This window comes from Branchiostoma floridae, chromosome 7 (genome assembly GCF_000003815.2).
Source record: "Branchiostoma floridae strain S238N-H82 chromosome 7, Bfl_VNyyK, whole genome shotgun sequence".
NCBI classification, from domain to species: Eukaryota; Metazoa; Chordata; class Leptocardii; order Amphioxiformes; family Branchiostomatidae; genus Branchiostoma; species Branchiostoma floridae.
The window spans coordinates 6,708,671-6,729,424 of NC_049985.1; the positions used below are offsets into that span (position 1 = coordinate 6,708,671).

The 20,754-nt window shown below is 43.4% G+C and overlaps 2 protein-coding genes and 1 long non-coding RNA gene across 3 annotated transcripts in view; 1 reads left to right on the top strand and 2 right to left on the bottom strand.

Annotated features, from left to right (window-relative positions):
• LOC118420243 (metalloreductase STEAP3-like) overlaps nucleotides 1–11,057 on the bottom strand; it is a 17,432-nt gene extending 6,375 nt beyond the window's left edge. The window contains exons 1-4 of the mRNA XM_035826963.1: nucleotides 10,973–11,057; nucleotides 9,469–9,633; nucleotides 8,619–8,825; nucleotides 7,927–8,046 (exon numbers count right to left, since the gene is read on the bottom strand). Of these exons, the coding sequence (XP_035682856.1) occupies nucleotides 7,927–8,046; nucleotides 8,619–8,825; nucleotides 9,469–9,627 (486 nt within the window). The 5' untranslated portion in view covers nucleotides 9,628–9,633; nucleotides 10,973–11,057. The remainder of the gene's footprint in view (nucleotides 1–7,926; nucleotides 8,047–8,618; nucleotides 8,826–9,468; nucleotides 9,634–10,972) is intronic.
• A 2,862-nt stretch (nucleotides 11,058–13,919) lies between these two features.
• On the top strand, nucleotides 13,920–15,027 carry LOC118419387 (methyltransferase-like protein 7A). Its single transcript, XM_035825753.1, has 2 exons — nucleotides 13,920–14,240; nucleotides 14,791–15,027. Exons 1-2 carry the CDS (start codon nucleotides 13,920–13,922, stop codon nucleotides 15,025–15,027), a joined length of 558 nt encoding a protein of 185 aa, XP_035681646.1.
• Nucleotides 15,028–17,672: 2,645 nt separating this feature from the next.
• On the bottom strand, nucleotides 17,673–19,772 carry LOC118419081. Its single transcript, XR_004831587.1, has 2 exons — nucleotides 19,693–19,772; nucleotides 17,673–18,400 (listed from the first exon to the last, which is right to left on the bottom strand). It is a non-coding gene; the product is annotated as an uncharacterized LOC118419081 (long non-coding RNA).
• Nucleotides 19,773–20,754: the final 982 nt, after the last annotated feature.

Below are 20,754 nucleotides of genomic sequence, written 5' to 3' on the forward strand. Positions count from 1 at the left end.
GACCTGGGCTTTCAGCCGTAAAAGATATTGTGGTTGGCCGTTTCGACTGGTGTGACATTATACGGAAAGCTAAAATGCCCTGTAGTATTGTAGTAGGTCTTGCCGCTACAAGGGTAGCGGGGCATGTCACTTCTCGTGTACGGGACGACCTGGCCTTTCACGCCGTCAAAGATATTGAGGTTGACCGTTTCTACTGATGTAATACATTATACGAATGGTCTGAAATACCCTGTAGTAGTGTAGTATTGTAGTAGGTCTTGTCGCTACAAGGGTATAGGGGCATGCCACTTCTCGTGAACGGGACGACCTGGGCTTCAGCCGTAGAAGATATTGTGGTTGATCGTTTCGACTGGTGTGACATTATACGAATGGTCTGAATTGCCCTGTAGTAGTGTAGTATTGTAGTAGGTCTTGCCGCTATGAGGGTAGCGGGGCACGCCACTGCTGGTGCACGGGACGACCTCGCCTTTTCATGCCGTAAAAAATATTGAGGTTGACCGTTCCTACTGATGTATTACATTATACTGATGGTCTGAAATGCCCAGTAGTAGTGTAGTATTGTAGTAGATATTGCCGCTACGAGGGTAGCGGGGCACGCCACTGCTGGTTTACGGGACGACCTGGGCTTTCAGCCGTAAAAGATATTGTGGTTGGCCGTTTCGACTGGTGTGACATTATACGGAAGGACTAAAATGCCCTGTAGTAGTGTAGTATTGTAGTAGATCTTGCCGCTTCCAGGGTAGCGGGGCATGTCACTTCTCGTGTACGGGACGACCTGGGCTTTCAGCCGTAGAGGATATTGTGGTTGGCCGTTTCGACTGGTGTTCTATATACGGAAGGACTAAAATGCCCTGTAGTATGGTAGTATTGTAGTAGGTCTTGCCGCTTCCAGGGTAGCGGGGCATGTCACTTCTCGTGTACGGGACGACCTGGGCTTTCAGCCGTAGAAGATATTGTGGTTGGCCGTTTCGACTGGTGTTCTATATACGGAAGGACTAAAATGCCCTGTAGTATGGTAGTATTGTAGTAGGTCTTGCCGCTACGAGGGTAGCGGGGCATGTCACTTCTCGTGTACGGGACGACCTGGGCTTTCAGCCGTAAAAGATATTGTGGTTGGCCGTTTCGACTGGTGTGACATTATACGGAAGGACTAAAATGCCCTGTAGTAGTGTAGTATTGTAGTAGATCTTGCCGCTACGAGGGTAGCGGAGCATGTCCCTTCTCGTGTATGGGACGACCTGGGCTTTCAGCCGTAGAAGATATTGTGGTTGGCCGTTTCGACTGGTGTGACATTATACGGAAGGACTGAAATGCCCTGTAGTATTGTAGTATTGTAGTAGGTCTTGTCGCTACGAGGGTAGCGGGGCATGTCACTTCTCGTGTACGGGACGACCTTGGCTTTCAGCCGTAAAAGATATTGTGGTTGGCCGTTTCGACTGGTGTGACATTATACGGAAGGACTAAAATGCCCTGTAGTATTGTAGTAGATCTTGCCGCTTCGAGGCTAGCGGGGCATGTCACTTCTCGTGTACTGGACGACCTGAGCTTTCAGCCGTAGAAGATATTGAGATTGGCCGTTTCGACTGGTGTGACATTATACGGAAGGACTAAAATGCCCTGTAGCAGTATGGTATTGTAGGAGGTCTTGCCGCTACAGCGGTAGCGGGGCACGCCACTGCTGATGTACGGGACGACCTGGCCTTTCATGCCTTAAAAGATATTGAGGTTGACCGTTCCTACTGATGTATTACAGTATACGAATGGTCTGAAATGCCCTGTAGTAGTGTAGTATTGTAGTAAGTCTTACCGCTACAAGGGTATCGGGGATACACCGCTGCTCACGTACGGGGCGACCTGGCCTTTCACGCCGTCAAAGATATTGAGGTTGACCGCTTCTACTGATGTAATACATTATACGAATGGTCTAAAATGCCCTGTAGTAGTGTAGTATTGTAGTAGGTCTTGCCGCTACGAGGGTAACGGGGCACGCCACTGCTGGTGTACGGGACGACCTGGGCTTTCAGCCGTAGAAGATATTGTGGTTGGCCGTTTCGACTGGTGTGACATTATACGGAAGGACTAAAATGCCCTGTAGTAGTATGGTATTGTAGTAGGTCTTGCCGCTACAGCGGTAGCGGGGCACGCCACTGCTGATGTACGGGACGACCTGGCCTTTCATGCCGTAAAAGATATTGAGGTTGACCGTTCCTACTGATGTATTACAGTATACGAATGGTCTGAAATGCCCTGTAGTAGTGTAGTATTGTAGTAGGTCTTACCGCTACAAGAGTATCGGGGATACACCGCTGCTCACGTACGGGGCGACCTGGCCTTTCACGCCGTCAAAGATATTGAGGTTGACCGTTTCTACTGATGTAATACATTATACGAATGGTCTGAAATGCCCTGTAGTAGTGTAGTATTGTAGTAGGTCTTGCCGCTACGAGGGTAGCGGGGCATGTCACTTCTCGTGTACGGGACGACCTGGGCTTTCAGCCGTAAAAGATATTGTGGTTGGCCGTTTCGACTGGTGTGACATTATACGGAAGGACTAAAATGCCCTGTAGTAGTGTAGTATTGTAGTAGATCTTGCCGCTACGAGGGTAGCGGAGCATGTCCCTTCTCGTGTATGGGACGACCTGGGCTTTCAGCCGTAGAAGATATTGTGGTTGGCCAGATCGACTGGTGTGACATTATACGGAAGGACTAAAATGCCCTGTAGTATTGTAGTATTGTAGTAGGTCTTGCCGCTACGAGGGTAACGGGGCACGCCACTGCTGGTGTACGGGACGACCTTGGCTTTCAGCCGTAGAAGATATTGTGGTTGGTCGTTTCGACTGGTGTGACATTATACGGAAGGACTAAAATGCCCTGCAGTAGTGTAGTATTGTAGTAGGTCTTGCCGCTACGAGGGTAGCGGGGTACGCCACTGCTGGTGTACGGGACGACCTGGGCTTTCATGCCGTAAAAGATCTTGAGGTTGACCGTTCCTACTGATGCATTACATTATACAGATGGTCTGAAATGCCCTGTAGTAGTGTGGTATTGTAGGATACCAGAAGATAGAAGATAGACTGCCAGAGTGTCTACATCACAAGGTACAAGTGGCCTGCCTGCGTCAATGCTGTGATGCTGCCAATCAAAGTAGACAAACATCTCCATCACAAACATGTGTCTTATGTTGTTGAACCGGTGTACACATTATTTTGAAGTGTACCAGCTAGGCCACCTACATGTATTCCCGAAAATGGATGTTAATATTTCGTTTAAGATCATACATTGTACCATTGCTATTTTGTAAGCAGTTTATTTATTGATTGGTTGACAGTCTCCAAGCATGTTGCAGCTGTGTATACATGTTGAATTGCATATATGGTATTAGAAACTTTTAACATAGTAAACATTAAAAAAAACACAATACATGACAAGTCATTACATTACATGCCCATTACAGAGATTGTATATTGTGATGGGAGGTCTCAACTTGTTTATTCAATATGTCTGCCAGTATGGGTTGGGGCTCATTGTTCAATTTAGTGGTTGGTTTTGGCTAGAAAAATCAAGCTGATTTGCTCCCCTTAGGATTCTAGGATTCACAGTGGGTCAAAGGAAGCCATGTCTGTAAGTTGTTGAGTTGTGGAGGGCTGAGGTCTTCTTTAATCTAAAGACAGCTGATGTAACTGGGGCAGAGTACCACAATGTTGAAAGATGTATCCTGGGGGCTGGGAATTATGCTTACTTCTGTATCTTTATCTTTTATCCTTAAGTTCCAGACTGGAGAAATTCCAGAGGTCTAGTTGGGGAGTCTGGAATTTTGTAATTCCTTTAACCTTCATTTTATCATTGTTCAGATATGAAAGGATAATAGTTAGTTCTAACCAGTCTCAAGTTATTAGGTAATCTAGTGTAGATGTGTTTGCAGGGGCCACTGACAAATTAAGTTCATCACTTTCTGTAGTACGCATACATGTGTACATGTGTGTGTTCTCTATATTGTTAAACTGTTTAACATACTATTTACCTGAAATGTTGTTCTTTTGTGCTTTTCTTTGTTTTAACTTATTAAGCGAATTTCAAAATTCACCTGGACTTTTTCTGTCTTTTAGAGCAGAAAAACCATAACATGTTAACTTTATGAAAGCCAATTTTCTTACTTTTATGAGTTTTTTATAATACATAATTGTTTTTTCACTGTAATGAATCTGCATTTTATATCCGGATTCAAATGGTATTAACAAGTAAAGCCTAGTTTATACTACACTACTACAAGGCATTTCAGACCATTCGTATACTGTAATACATCAGTAGGAACGGTCAACCTCAATATCTTTTACGGCATGAAAGGCCAGGTCGTCCCGTACATCAGCAGTGGCGTGCCCCGCTACCCCTGTAGCGGCAAGACCTACTACAATACCACACTACTACAGGGCATTTTAGTCCTTCCGTATAATGTCACACCAGTCGAAACGGCCAACCACAATATCTTTTACGGCTGAAAGCCCAGGTCGTCCCGTACAAGAGCAGTGACATGCCCCGCTACCCTCGTAGCGGCAAGATCTACTACAATACTACACTACTACAGGGCATTTTAGTCCTTCCGTATAATGTCACACCAGTCGAAACGGCCAACCACAATATCTTCTAAGGCTGAAAGCCCAGGTCGTCCCGTACACGAGAAGTGACATGCCCCGCTACCCTCGAAGCGGCAAGATCTACTACAATACTACACAACTACAGGGCATTTTAGTCCTTCCGTATAATGTCACACCAGTCGAAACGGCCAACCACAATATCTTTTACGGCTGAAAGCCCAGGTCGTCCCGTACACGAGAAGTGACATGCCCCGCTACCCTCGTAGCGGCAAGATCTACTACAATACTACACTACTACAGGGCATTTTAGTCCTTCCGTATAAAGTCCCCCCAGTGGAAAGGCCAACCCACAAATCTTTACGGCTGAAAGGCCAGGTCTTCCCGCACACGAGAAGTAACATGCCCCGCTACCCTTGAAGCGGCAGAATCTACTACAATACTACACTACTACAGGGCATTTTAGTCCTTCCGTATAATGTCACACCAGTCGAAACGGCCCAACCACAATATCTTTTACGGCTGAAAGCCAAGGTCGTCCCGTACACGAGAAGTGACATGCCCCGCTACCCTCGTAGCGGCAAGACCTACTACAATACTACACTACTACAGGGCATTTTAGTCCTTCCGTATAATGTCACACCAGTCGAAACGGCCAACCACAATATCTTCTACGGCTGAAAGCCCAGGTCGTCCCGTACACGAGAAGGGACATGCTCCGCTACCCTCGTAGCGGCAAGATCTACTACAATACTACACTACTACAGGGCATTTTAGTCCTTCCGTATAATGTCACACCAGTCAAAACGGCCAACCACAATATCTTTTACGGCTGAAAGCCCAGGTCGTCCCGTAAACCAGCAGTGGCGTGCCCCGCTACCCTCGTAGCGGCAAGATCTACTACAATACTACACTACTACTGGGCATTTCAGACCATCAGTATAATGTAATACATCAGTAGGAACGGTCAACCTCAATATTTTTTTACGGCATGAAAAGGCCAGGTCGTCCCGTGCACCAGCAGTGGCGTGCCCCGCTACCCTCATAGCAGCAAGACCTACTACAATACTACACTACTACAGGGCAATTCAGACCATTCGTATAATGTCACACCAGTCGAAACGATCAACCACAATATCTTCTACGGCTGAAAGCCCAGGTCGTCCCGTACACGAGAAGTGGCATGCCCCTATACCCTTGTAGCGACAAGACCTACTACAATACTACACTACTACAGGGCATTTCAGACCATTCGTATAATGTATTACATCAGTAGAAACGGTCAACCTCAATATCTTTGACGGCGTGAAAGGCCAGGTCGCCCCGTACATCAGCAGTGGCGTGCCCCGCTACCCCTGTAGCGGCAAGACCTACTACAATACCATACTACTACAGGGCATTTTAGTCCTTCCGTATAATGTCACACCAGTCGAAACGGCCAACCACAAAATCTTTTACGGCTGAAAGCCCAGGTCGTCCCGTACACGAGAAGTGACATGCCCCGCTACCCTCGTAGCGGCAAGACCTACTACAATACTACACTACTACAGAGCATTTAAGACCATCCGTAAAATGTAATACATCAGTAGAAACGGTCAACCTCAATATCTTTTACGGCATGAAAGGCCAGGTCGCCCCGTACGTGAGCAGCGCTTTACCCCGATACCCTTGTAGCGGTAAGACTTACTACAATACTACAGGATATTTAAGGCCATCCGTATAATGTCACACCAGCCGAAACGATCAACCACAATATCTTCTACGGCTGAAAGGCCAGGTCGTCCCGTACACGAGAAGTGACATGCCCCGCTACCCTTGTAGCGGCAAGACCTACTACAATACTACAGGGCATTTTAGCTTTCCGTATAATGTCACACCAGTCGAAACGGCCAACCACAATATCTTTTACGGCTGAAAGCCCAGGTCGTCCCGTACACGAGAAGTGACATGCCCCGCTACCCTCGTAGCGGCAAGACCTACTACAATACTACAATACTACAGGGCATTTTAGTCCTTCCGTATAATGTCACACCAGTCGAAACGGCCAACCACAATATCTTCTACGGCTGAAAGCCCAGCTCGTCCCGTACACGAGAAGTGACATGCCCCGCTACCCTCGTAGCGGCAAGATCTACTACAATACTACACTACTACAGGGCACTTTAGTCCTTCCGTATAATGTCACACCAGTCGAGACGATCAACCACAATATCTTCTACGGCTGAAAGGCCAGGTCGTCCCGTACACCAGCAGTGGCGTGCCCCGTTACCCTCGTAGCGGCAAGACCTACTACAATACTACACTACTACAGGGCATTTTAGACCATACGTATAATGTAATACATCAATAGAAACGGTCAATCTCAATATCTTTTACGGCATGAAAGGCCTGGTCGCCCCGTACGTGAGCAGCGGTGTACCCCGCTAGCCTCACAGCGGCAAGATCTACTACAATACTAGTACTACAATACTACAGGGCATTTAAGACCACCCGTACAATGTCACACCAGTCGTAACGATCAACCACAATATCTTCTACGGCGGAAAGCCCAGGTCATCCCGCACACGAGCAGTGGCATGCCCCGATACCCTTGTAGCGGCAAGACCTGCTACAATACTACAGGGCATTTTAGACCATATGTATAGTGTAATACACCAGTAGGAACGGCCATGCACAACATCTTATACGCGATGATGCGCCTTTCACATGTACTGCGCGATCGGGCATGCACCTTGATGGGCCCCGCATCCCTGGCTGCGCTTGCCGACAATTTCGTGACGTTATCGACGCGCATTTCGTGATGATGCAGCGTACATATGGACGGCGCGATCGGGCACGGGCCCCGACAGGCCCCCGTATCCCTGGCTGCGCTTCCCAACAATTTCGTGACGTTATCGACACGTACATCGTGATGATGTAGCGTTCACATAGACGGCGCGATGGGGCACGGGCCCCGACAGGCCCCGTATCCCTGGCTGCGCTTGCCGACAAATTCGTGACGCTATCGACGTGTACATCGTGATGATGTAGCGTTCACATGGACGGCGCGATCGGGCATGGACCACGACAGGTTCCCGCAAGCCTGGCTGCGCTTGCCGGCGATTTCGTGATGTCTTACATGAAACATCTGCCTGCATGTTTTGCACTTTTGGGCCCTGGCGTGAAACTCCTAGCGACTAGGGGTTACAACAGGACCGATGTAAAAAAAAGGCGAAAGGTGGAGAAACTTATACATGAAGGTTGTAGGTGATTTGCGGTTAAAATGGAGTCTACATTTCACGATGGAGTCATAAGGGGTTTACTGCTAAATTGCCAGCATGCTAAACGGTGTTGTCACCTCTTTCGAGCCTCCGACCAGTCCGCTCTCCAGAGACCATGCGGACACGACGTTGAAGCCTTTGACCACCGAACTTTTGTCCAAGATTTCCTCACTCAGGTACTCAGCGTTGGACTTCGCCTTAAACCAACCAAGATGTTGTTGTTTATTTTCCTGTTCAGATCTTTAGTAAGTTTTTGAATATCTTTGCTGATGAAAATGTCTTTTTTTTATACTACCGAATGATATTAGCAGGAGATATCTATCTACTTTCAATGACTATATTTCTTTGACAACTCTGTTGAAATATACTGAATACGCTTGCCCAACACGTGTGTTTTTCTACATACATGTACAGTTATGTCCATGCGGGATGCAACTGAACAGCAATGCACATGTACAGCGACTGATCTCTTAAGTAATAAAGACTGAGGATACTACATATGACACAATGCTCGTCGATTTAGGTAACGTCACTTAAAGTAATTGATTCATTCCTTGACAACGACTCATGCCATAAAGTCAAAACTGTGGGTAAGTCAAATCATTTGTTGATGATTTAAAGATCATTCAGTCACATTACAAACAGTGTACTTGTGTTTTTTTCAAGGGTAAACAAAGGATTTGGTGCTGCCAGTGTGTCAACATCTGCACACTTGCCACTAAGACCCGTGATTTTTTTTTTTTAAACAAAGGCTAGAAAATATTCTTACCGTGTCTAGTTTTTCCTTATTGCTGACGTCCACGACTATCTTCCCGGTCAGCTCGCCCCTGAGTTCGGCCAACTCAGAAAACGCGTCACGTGGGACGGCCAGGATGACGATCTGTCCTCGGGAGATGGCGTCCGAGTTTGACGTCACCACGACACCTTCGGGAACAATCGGCCGTCTCCGTTCGGGGTCGCGACTTCCCATCACCACCTAAAGGGAGTGAATCAGTTTTTTGAACTCTTGTCTTGGGGTGAAATAGATTTCTACTCCCCTAGCAGAGGTTATGCTCTGGCTGTTGTTGTTAATTACGGTTTTATGCGTTTTTATCTTGTATCGTTTTCTTTTTTGTACCGTTTTCTTTATGTCTGTTAGGCCACGAGACACAAAGAAAACGGTACAAAATAGAAAGCCCGATAAATACGTATACGTAATAACGTAAAAAAAAACAGCCAGAGCCTATTAAACCTCTGCTTTAAGAGCAATATATTTATAGATGGGTCTTTTTTATCAAGATCGGCACCAATAACATTGTCACTGGACGGTGGTATGTTGGCGGCGTCGCTGCCTTCAAAATTGCATTATGTTGTCAATGAAATTATAATGAGAATATTATGTAAAACGTTACGCTCAACTACGAAACTATATAATAAGAGCTCTGTCAAGTAGATCGGACGCAGCGACACAACCAACGTAACGTAACGCAGCTTCAGTGAGATACCCCTTAAGGAAAATTGAAAGTAGTGCGATGCTAGACTGTGCCTATCGCCTATATAGGTCAACTCCCCGGCCGCTATGGCCAACATGCGGCCCCCGCGAAACAGCTGAACAATAAAGAGAAAAAAATAATTCTTACCCTGAACCCTGTCCTCACCAAACGACCTGCAAAAGACCTCCCATAGTCGCCGGCACCAATGATGACTATGGGGTGGTCTCGTGGCTTGATCTCAGTAACATGACTAGGACGATCCCCTCCAGAAGTCTGCAAGGCCATCATCTCATTTTCAGTCGACATGATGAACTGAAAAAGGTTTTTTTTATTATCATTAAGGTAAAATTTGGTTTCTACCTCTGGCAGATTATTGTTCTGTTTGCCCTATTTTATCATCTTTTTTAATGACCCTGGATGACTGGAAGAAATCTTATACAAACGTCTTACGAAACGGGGAGGCTGGAAGAAGTCTTATACAAACGTCTTACGAAACGTCTTACGAAACAACCTTGGTCGTTTCGTAAGGCGTAAGATTGAAACCATCTGCCTGCGTGAAAAGCAGTTCCTAAATAAATGTTGGCCCTGAAGGTGGTACTTGTCTTTTTGGCCTTTCGGGTTATCACCGTTGTTAAACTGGAATTAGTCCCGTAAAACTTCCCCGATGTGCGCTAATGAACTTGGCGGGAGGACAACAACAGTACCGCTATTTATATAAGGCGGCAAGGCACAACGTTATCGTTACCAGGCTTTGTTCCAAAGGTAAGGGCACAAGAAATACATGAGGTAATAACATGAAGCAGTGCCCACTGTGGTAACATGTAGAGTTACTTATATATCATTTTCACCTGCTCATGCTGGTCTACTCATTTTCATTGCCCTCTAGTCCATCCCAAATGCAGTGTCATTGTGCTTTGGCTATTCTTCCAGCAGTTCCGGTAGTGTATAGGCTACATGGAAGGACGTGTTCAGCATCTACGTATACAGGCCACATGTCAAGCTAGCTATACTGTAAAGGCCGGTTTTATCCATGCCCGGTACAGCTCAGGTACTTGCCGACAGTGAGGCATCAGGGATCTTCATGTGTAAGTGGTACTAGTATTGTATTTCGAGCCCTGAATCAAACTTATCACCACCCGACAGTTGTCGCCAAACTTCCCCCCAGATGATCTGAGATTGACAATAGCATCCGGGTTGTTTGGCATTGTTTACGATAACTTGGCTCTCCAGAGTAGGTCACCCGAAGAAATCAGTATTCGAAAATAAACCAGCTCTTGTCATTCAAAAACCACTTATCAATGCTTTCTGTATCATAGCTATCTACCACTCAGAAATCACGACCATAGCATGTCCAGAGCAGAACTCTAGATACAAAAGACGGAAGCTTCTCTGCAGTCCCATAACAAGCCGCCAGGTAGCCCAAAATCTACACTGTTCAAGGTCTTATCAAGATTTACCCACATACCAAATATCAATACAATACATGAAGTCATTCTATAGTTATGCTGTACACTCAAAAATACATACACAGTGTAACACACCGTTATAAACACGTGCATAGACGCTACCATAAATGTTATCCTTCTTGGCGAAGGCACTAAGTAACAAAAACTAAATGACCAAATGGTTGAGACCGTCAACCGTGACTTACCTTTCACAGTGTACTTGGCCCTGAAGATCAGCGGAAAGTTGAAGTTGTGTATGAAAACGGATTGTGACTGTCAGAGACTCTCCCGAGGGTCTGCATGCCTTTTTTCCGTTAAGCGTTACGAGCCATTTTAATTCACCGTTAATCGTTACCGACCCGCTCAAATTCAACGTTAATCGTTATCGGTATAATCTTCGTGAAGCGTTATTGGTCGTTTTAATTCAACGTTAATCGTTATTTGTTATCCCGAATTTACCGTTAAGCGTTACCAAGAAATTCTTCGTAACCCGTTATACTATACACACACGAAGTCAAATGCCAGATAGAACACATGAAAATGCTGGAAATGGCGTTTCAAAGGGTCCACTGGATTTCAAAATTTTCCGAGCTTCCTGGCCTTCGGCTCTGCACATGGTAAAATATTTTGCGAAAGCGTCGCCCTCAAAACTTTATCACTCATACAGATTTCAGTGTCAAACATAGCTTAGTTTCGGGCAAAAAGTTCTCCTAGAATGCAGAAAATGAGGTTTCTCCGGACCCTGGATTGCGACGGCTTGCGCCTTTGGCGCTCACGACGACATTGCGAAAATATGTTAGGGGCGTGGGTTTTCGCACACAAAAAATTCTCTCTAATAAAATGTCATTTAATTTAGCTTAGTCTTACGACAAAATCTGTCCTTCAAAATGCAGTAAATGGCGTTTCAGACGGTCAAGATTTCAAGATTTTCCCGGACCTTTTGCAACGTCTCGTGCGTTCCGAGCTCGAAATGGTAAAAATATGTCGGGGCTCTGGGGGTGGAGGCCAAAGCTACGAGTATAATCATGTGTAATTTGATGAAAATGTCAAAGTCAACCTAGCTTAGTCGGTCGGCAAAATTTGCCAAAAATGCAGGAAATAGCATTTAAGAGTGTCTTGATTTCAAAAAGAATGCGTCGCGCCTTTGGCGTTCCATGTGCTGAAACAATAGTTCAATCCCCCCATAAGAAATTTGCTGCCGCCGTCTCTGTGGCGGTTCTGGCCGGGAACTCTGCCTCCGTCAATTTACAGATGTCATGGACATTGTTTCTGTCATTCCTCCGGGTTCTAGGCACCTTTTGCTTCTCACAATGTATTTTCTCCCATTGATATAACTACTCTAGCGTTGTATAAATAGGAATGCACGTCAATGTTACTGTTATGCTTTGTAACTCATTCTGAAATTACCGTTAAGCGTTACCGGGCCTCCTGAATTTACCGTTAAGCGTTACCGGGCCTCCTGAATTCACCGTTAAGCGTTACCAAGACCCCCCCATGCAGACCCTCTCTCCCGTACGTGCTTCATCCGACAGGTCTGAGTCTGCAAATGGGGATTGGGTTGTCTTTAGGGAGCTGGCACCCGGTCATCAGTGCTTGCTCAGCATAAACAACCCACAGTTACACAAGGCTGACTTCCGCTTTCTGGGGCAGAGCCAAACAAAGATTTTGCTTGGGTGGCATCAAAAGGTGCCTCACTTTTTAGATCAGCGTGTTAAAAACTTGTAATCGTCAGAGAATACTATATGATCTACGACGAATAATGATATCTATCTTGCAAGGACAAGAGTCGATGATCGTGGTACATCGAGGTACGGGACAAGTAAGGAATTGGATGCACTCTTGGCCCGATCTGAGCCTTCGGACACGTTGTATGATATATAGGGATTGCATTTAGCGGCTAGATTGCATTCGTCATTTCGAATGGTGACATCAAGCTGGCGCCCCCGTGCGCATATGAGGGAGCTTTGCGTGTAAGCCCCAGGCGTCAAACCTCTGCACGTAGTTAAAGAACCCAACACACCTACCGACTGAAACGGTAGGTCGGGTGCCCTGGTACAATGGTGTGCTCGGCCCCAAAAGTAGAGGACCGTAGAGAAGCCACATTGCACTACCACTAGCTACTTGAAAAAGCACCACGCTTCACCTCTGTTAATTATGACTGATTTACCTTTAATTTGGTTCCTACTTTATCACTCTCAAACTCCGTACTTCACGGCACAAAAAATGACGAGGAACAAGGAATGTCCATGACCCTGCCAGGCTCACGTGGACAGCCACGATCAAGCCTAACATCTGGCATCGCTCAGAGACAGAGGCAAGCGTGATACGCGAAAACGAACATGTGCAAAGCACGTGATTTCTCCACAACAACTTATTGCGTAAGAAAGTATCGTTCAGTGGTTAGATAGGGCATTGTTTTATATTAGAGGTCGTCAATGGCAATCATTTGTAGCAATGGGAATTAGCGGGAAATTGCCAGCCATACAGGTGTGTTAAAAAAGGGAAACTACTAAAGTAAACATTATTTTTTCTCTCGAAACAAGAGGGCAAGTGCTATTGATTAAAAGTACTTGCTCCTTAATTTAAACTGCTTGAAATAACCAACCACAGGGAAATGATAGTCTCTGCCAGACTCCCGCTTGATAGGCACAATAGTACTATAGTAATAAGGACTTTGACAAGTTAGGAATAAAAGCCTGGTACACATCACAGAGCCTAGTAGGAGTTATTAGATCTTATTAGCCTAGGACTGAACTGACGGGCCGGCGGTGATAACTGGATAGACTGTCAAAGACTGACTGAAATCCCTTGGCAAATTATTTGTCCCTATAGCTCTTTGGCCAAATTCTTTTTTTTTTTTCATCTAGCCTCGGGACACGTCTGCTTGAAGACTAGAGAACATAGCTCACGCGTATTGATACAAACGCCACCCTGCGGACTTTAAGTGAACCACAAGAAAGGTCAATAACCTGCAGTGACACCTTGGTGACCCCATTCAATATGGCTTCCCAAGAGTGGTTCTCGTCTCTAACAGTTGTACTTTTTACCATATTCCTTGTGACTTTGTCCACCTGGCTGCTTCTAAGCAAGAGAATTCGATCTTGGGGTTATGCATACGTCATCAGCCTTACACCTAAGGTCTACAACAGAGAAATGGACAAATACAAGCGACAGCTTTTCTCATCTCTACAAGAGCGTTCTGCAAAAAATAAGGAAATCTTGGAAATTGGAGCTGGCGGTGGAGCAAACTTCCAGTATTTTCCGCCCGAATGTCTGGTCACCGCCGTGGAACCAAATCCTGATTTTGAAAAATACCTCAGACAGCGCGCCAAAGCGAACCCCCACTTGGCGCTGAAATCTGTGGTAGTTGCCATGGCAGAGAGCATGGCGGAAGTAGCAGACGACAGTATGGACGCTGTCGTCTGCACGCTAGTGCTGTGTTCCGTCAGGAACCCGGCCGCTGTCTTCAGGGAAGTCAGACGCGTTTTGAAACCCGTAAGCAGCTTGCCTATGTGCAAATTCATCTCATAATTACAAATTATTTCTTTGCCCCAAAAGGAATGAAATAATGTATAGGTTTACCCGTGTTATTTATTGCAATCTAACGTTATTCTTATAAGCTTCTTTATGCCTTTCAGAAAGAGCCTAGGACTAGAAGAAAATTTTGTTTTTGATTGTTTTTTGAACAATAAATGATCATGGTTCAAGAAATACTGAAAAGATAATGTAGAATTTGCTTTAAAACTTAATTGCATCAGGACGATAGTATTTTCAACAGCATCTACTATAGATAAAGTTGTATCATTAAGTTAAAATGCTACATTGTACAAGCACAATTTACGGTTGCATCATGCATCACTTAATTGTCCGATCTAAAATGTCGTCACGTGTCAGCAGTCGACCCCCTAAAAAGGCTTAGGCCAGGGTCAGCTGAACACAGCAACATGAAACACAACATCCTACGCCTTAGAAATTATGGTTGCCTGCACCATTGTTTCTAAATTCTGCTTGTATCTTTGTACAGGGTGGAACGTTCTACTTTTTGGAGCAAGTACGCGGCGAGGCTGGGTCATGGACCAACTCTTTCCAGGCTGTGTTCGACCCACTCTTACAGCTGTTCTATGGCGGGTGCTCTGTCCAGGACAGTACCTGGGAAGACCTCAGAAAAGCCAGGTTCTCCACAGTTAACTGGGAGAGAATCAGTGGGCCTAAATCATGGTGGATCTTTGCTCCCCATGTGATGGGAACAGCTGTAAAATAAGGGTTGTCAAGCCGGTTTCTTTTACATGGACATCTGGTGTAGCCTGGGTACCATCCGGATAGTAAAATTTACTTCGCTCCGACAATAAATTTATTATACACTACTGTATATACAGTCACTTCTCTGCTATTTCAGAAGCAAACCACTATCCAGATGGTACCCAGGCTACAATTGGTGTAATTCACTGCTCTGACAAGTTCACCTAACATAGAAGAGAGCCTGTAATTGTACAGGTGGCTCTCAGTAATGCTTCACTCTAATTCCAGGATTGCCTATGCAATAAGCCAAATTCAGAAGTCAGACTCTATGCAAATGAAGAATCAATGAGGTTTATAATATAAAACCTCCTTGGTAAAATACAGTTACTGTAGAAGCCAGTTAATTGCACAATGGATATCTGCACACTTCTGTTAATTGAACGGAATCTCCAAATCCTGTGGTGGTACGGTCCAGCTGGATAACTTCGCTTTGTTGCACCATCCGGATAATTGCACAAAATGCGCTGGCAAATGGGGTGTGCAATTAAACAGCTTCTACTGTACTAATACTACTACATGTATGTACATGTACAGCACAGCACATGTACAAACAAACAAACAGAATAAAGGAGAAAACACAGGATCCCTTCACAGTTCTCTGTATTTGATACCAAGGCACTACATAGGTTACATTACATATGTACAGAAGCAGCAGAGAAAATGCAATAGTCAAAGAGTGTTCACCAATTGAGACTTATCATCACACCTTAAAACCACATAGTAGAGACATAGTAAAATCCTGCATCTCCTTTTATAAATACTCATTTCCAGTGGCAAGATAGACTTTGTAGAAATTTTATCAATATTAATTATAAAAATATCCATTGTGTTCTTGACTCTGAACACTCAACATTGTTCAGTTTATTATTATCATTCATACTTGAGGTCTGTTTCAATCTCTTACAGTATCAATAGTGGTGGGAAGTTTTGTCATATTTGTGTATTTGTACCTGTATATTTGTAAACTCCTTATTCTGTGCACGATACCTTTAGAACAACACATGATTTCTCTTGAAAATACATGTACTCCCAATGGATATTCAATCCATGTTGACTTTTGTTGTTACTCAGTATAATTACATCATGGGAACTTATAACTGTTTACAAATAAACATGAATGTCACTGAATTCAGTCATGTCGCCAAAGACGCAGAGCTCAGTATATCTTTTTATAACTCTCTAACGAAAAGACTGGTGAGACTACAATCTGATTTAAAATCTGCAAGAATGATATGTATCCCTAAAGTTTTCTATAAGCATCCAGAATGCACAGAATCCCCAGCAGTTTACACTCTGAAACAAGCAGTACACTAGTTGAATTATACACACTTGATGTTGTGTGCCTCACCAGTGGGATCATCTGTTGATCACCACCCATCGTTGAGAATTTTGGTCCATTAAGATCAATATTCCCTCGAGGTGGGGTGGGGGGCAGCAGTGCTTGGTACACCACCTCCCACTGGTATAAAGTTACAGAATGGCTATGTCTCAGCCTTTTTGACCTGGATGTACTTGTTCCAGATCCATGAAGAACTCGTTTCAGCCGCTTCTACTGCAGCTCTGGTGATAGACTTTATTTCCTTCCTTTTCCACCCTAGCACTCTCAACCATTTTTGAAATTTACACTAGTCACTACAAAGTTTACATTTTTTATAATGTTTCCAGCTGTATGATATCTGTAATCACATTGTGGAATAAAGCTTGTTACACTTACATCTGGTGGTAAATAAGTGAGACAATGTGGTCTTATGATTTTTTTTCAAGAAAAAACTGCTTGCTACCTACTTGTAAGAGGTTTTCCTAAGATCTATCTTTAAAGAGAGAACAATATTTGTAACAGACTGTCATGAATGTTGGATTTAGTTGCAGGGATTGTTTCCCATTCAAGGCCTCACCAGTTCTGCTGTTTGGTTGTTGAACAAGCAGAAAACAACTTATAGAAATGCATTTGTTACTGTCATTGGTTATTTTGGACCTCAAAATGAATGTTACTCACTTCTGTAGCAATGATTACACATTTTAGAAATTTTTTGTATTAAAAAAAGTCACAAGACATCCAATGAGAAAGTTTTCAAATGCAGATGTGGCAGCACATCTTTTGGGTTGAAGTTAGGTGGGTAAGTTGTTTAGGTAGGTACATGTAGTTTGTTGGGGGAAAACATAGCATGCTATAATTTACACTTGCAGTCTGTTTAGAAGTTTATAAAAAGGCTAAAAATCTGATGATGTTTAAAAAGCATGCTGAAATTCTGTTCAGAAAGTACAATCCACACAAGTTCACCATTTCATAAATATATAGGGCATATACAAATTGCTGGAATATCTTTGCAACCAGTAAAGTATTGTCTAAATCTGATAAATTACAATGTAAAAATTTTGATACAGTTCAAGTTGAAAATCACTTTCCTTTGAAAATACTGCACCAAGTTCTGCCTTTGCTCCGATGAAAAAATCTAGTAAGTTTTCAGCCCTATCTGTATATTATTTATATAAATTTTAGTGTTTAAAGGTGTGGATAAAAATTGTTCACACAAATTTACTGTAAAGCCTGACATTAGATAAGCCCAAAAGGTACTTTGTACAGCAGTGAGAAAGGGCACTTTTTCGGCATGATGGAAATTCTTAAGTCTGACACAATACATTTCTAAACTTTTTTCCTAAGAAGATAAATGTATGAGCACTCTAAAATGATGATAATGTTTGTGGTATCCATTCAAGGTCCAGAGGTTTTATCGTTAACATCCATTGCATAACATCTTCACCCAGTCTTACAAATTTCATGTACATTTTCACTTTGAGTCGGATACAAAATATCTCTGTGCTGCTTCTCAATATTTAAGACTAGACAGGAATTTTTGCCATTTATGAAAGAATGAGAAAGGCAAAGGATTGAAACTACTTCACACCCTCCCTTCCAAAAAGCATACAGGTAAAACAGGCCCCACCCCAGGGGCATTGCCAAAAAAGTCCCTATCAATCTACCTCTACATAATCCTTTCCCAGCTTCCAGATTTACATGTGTGTTTATTCAAAGCTAGGAGGCAGACACAGTAATTTTAGCTATCATACACTTTACATCAAACAGTGGTCACAGTGATTTCAACTTCCTCCTCTCTGCCACTGTCTCCTGCCTTCTCTCCCCTTGTTTCTTCTGTTTCTAACTCGAAAGCCTTCCCAAACACTTCGTGGTCTATCTCCTTCACAGTATGGTGGGTTATCTCCTCCAGCTGTAGAGGAGGGGTGACGGAGTGCTCTTGCACGATGGCGGAAAGCTCCTTGACAAACTCTGTGAGGATGATCGCACAGTAGACAGCATTCCTAGTCTGGTGGCTTTCCTGTATTCAGTACAAAGAATTATTAATAAGGTTGACTTGAGCCAAACAACCAAACTAAGAGGTTTGATACAACTACAAAATATTCGCTAGAAAGATCAGACCTGGTGATCAATCTGCAAATGTGCATATTGACATCATGGATAACTTTCTTTTTAACAAGATTCATTGTGCACTGCTTTAAATTGCTACAATAAAGGTTATTATTTTAAACATCATACAAGTATATGTACATGAATACATGCATGTATGTGGCATATGTGGACAGTGGTAATACACAGTCATGTGCATGCCTGGGAAAGATCTGAATATGCTTTTTGATGGTGATGATGATTATTGAACACATTACAGCCATTCTTGCCACAAGAAGACCCTTTTGGGAAGTACGGTGTCTTTTTGGTCTCCCTTCCCTTGCTAAACAGACATATTCAACAATACATTGTACCTTTCAGACATCTCTACAGTGGAAGCCATGATGCCATGGCTTAGTCCAAATGATTCAAAGAAATGACAGTGATACTGAAAAAAGAGGGTAAATTTTTTGTGTGTGGCAAGAATGATGTTTGTGGCCAGAGAGGCGCCCAAACAGTGTAGCACACCGTACATTGTACATTGTAAACGTCTAGCAAACAGTGTCTGGCAAAGGGTTTTTCAGTACTGAAAAAAAACCCTCTGGTCTCAATGACGACCAACGTCCCTTTGCTAGGCTACATGTAAAATGGCATGCTACACTATTTAGAACAAGCCTCAATATTGTCAGTTTAGCAGTCAGTAACTGCATGCAGTTTGTCTCTCCTTCATGCACATGCACATGCACATTACCTTTGATCTAAGGAAAATGACTGGAGAACTCTTCTTGTATTTTCTACATACACGTTCTTGTACTGGGAAGGCAATTTTCTTCAGTCAAAGCCTAATGCTTGAAATGGGGCTTAATGATTTTTGATAGCTGATAGTTCATTGTGGCTTTACTTACACTTTTAAACATGTAGCTTTAAAGGCTTTAAAGTACAGCAATTGTTTTGCAAACCAGCTTTACTGAAATATTCTAGTTTGGGAAACATTCCAATTGTTCCAAATTGTACTTTTCTTAATATATAAAATTTGGTAAAATGGACATAAATTAAAATTGATTCTCTACTATCCAAATCCAGTACTAAGAACTTGTATTGATGAAGTACCATGCGATGAATGAATGATTGCTGTATGGAATGGTTAATGGTTAGTACAGCTGTCTGTCTGAGTTCTCCATCATTTTGCTTGGATGTCCACCGTACCTGCAGCGAGTAACCAACCTGCTGGGCGGTGCCAGCCGGAGCCTGAGGTTTGGCAGGCGGCGGGCGGGGCTGGCGTAGGCTCTGGTAGGAACCGGCGGACGCCGCGCCTGCTGCTGGACTTGTGCGGCTGCTGAAGAACTACTGAGGTGGACCGGCTAGTGCACTTCTCTCCTAGGGGAGAAAATGTATTTGAAGTAAGCAGTCTGTCATGTAATATAAAAGATTTAATACATTAAGTCTAATTCTAAAATGTAGCGTTGTCTTTGCTTGATCATATCCAGCGCTGTCTCCTGGTTTAAGTTGTTTTTTCTGTCCTATTCATTGTATAGGAGCCTACATGACTTTCATACATTTGTTATTTCTCTGGTTTCGAATCTGTCATTTACAACAAAAAATACATTTCACTCATTTCATGTCGTGAAGATTTTTTGGAACAGACGGTAAAAATTTTGTCTGTCACATTACAGAGACTGAATGACAGGTCCTGGTTGGTTGGTTATATCAAATACAAGGTACATGTAGCTGTAAACATGATTACTTCTTAGACTAGTGCCTGTCGTAAATACTTGTACTGATGAGATTGAAAACCATGCACTGTACCGTATATTCTCGAATAAAGTACGCACCCCAATTAAAGTACGCACCCCTGACTTTGGAAAAGTCTTAGACAGATCTTTGGGACTGAAAGGTAAAATGGAAAAACTCAAATAAAGTACGCACCCCTTCTCCATCAATTTTGAACAGACCTTTAACTGGATAAATTCAAATTTATGATGTTTTCCCCAGGTTATTTTGCATGAAAAACCCTGCATTTACACTGTCATTGTCTCTATAAACTTGTGAATTGTTTACTGCAAATTATAAAAATCACTGAGAACTGGTAGAAGAAATCAGGCAAAACCAGTTGTACAAGTCAAAGTCACTAACTCAAAAGGATTGTAATTACTATGCAAATGCCAATCTTATGTAAATCATGTTTAGACAATTTCTTTGTTTCATGTTTAGACAACTACAAGACAACAACAATGTGCATGTTTTGAAAAATTACTAGAAGTGTAGCTCCACCTTGCTTTATTTTAG

Coding starts and splice junctions, on each gene's coding strand:
- LOC118419387 (XM_035825753.1), top strand. CDS start 13,920: ATGGACAAATACAAGCGACAGCTTTTCTCATCTCTACAAGAGCGTTCT. Junction 14,241..14,790: donor CGGCCGCTGTCTTCAGGGAA/GTCAGACGCGTT, acceptor ATCTTTGTACAG/GGTGGAACGTTCTACTTTTT.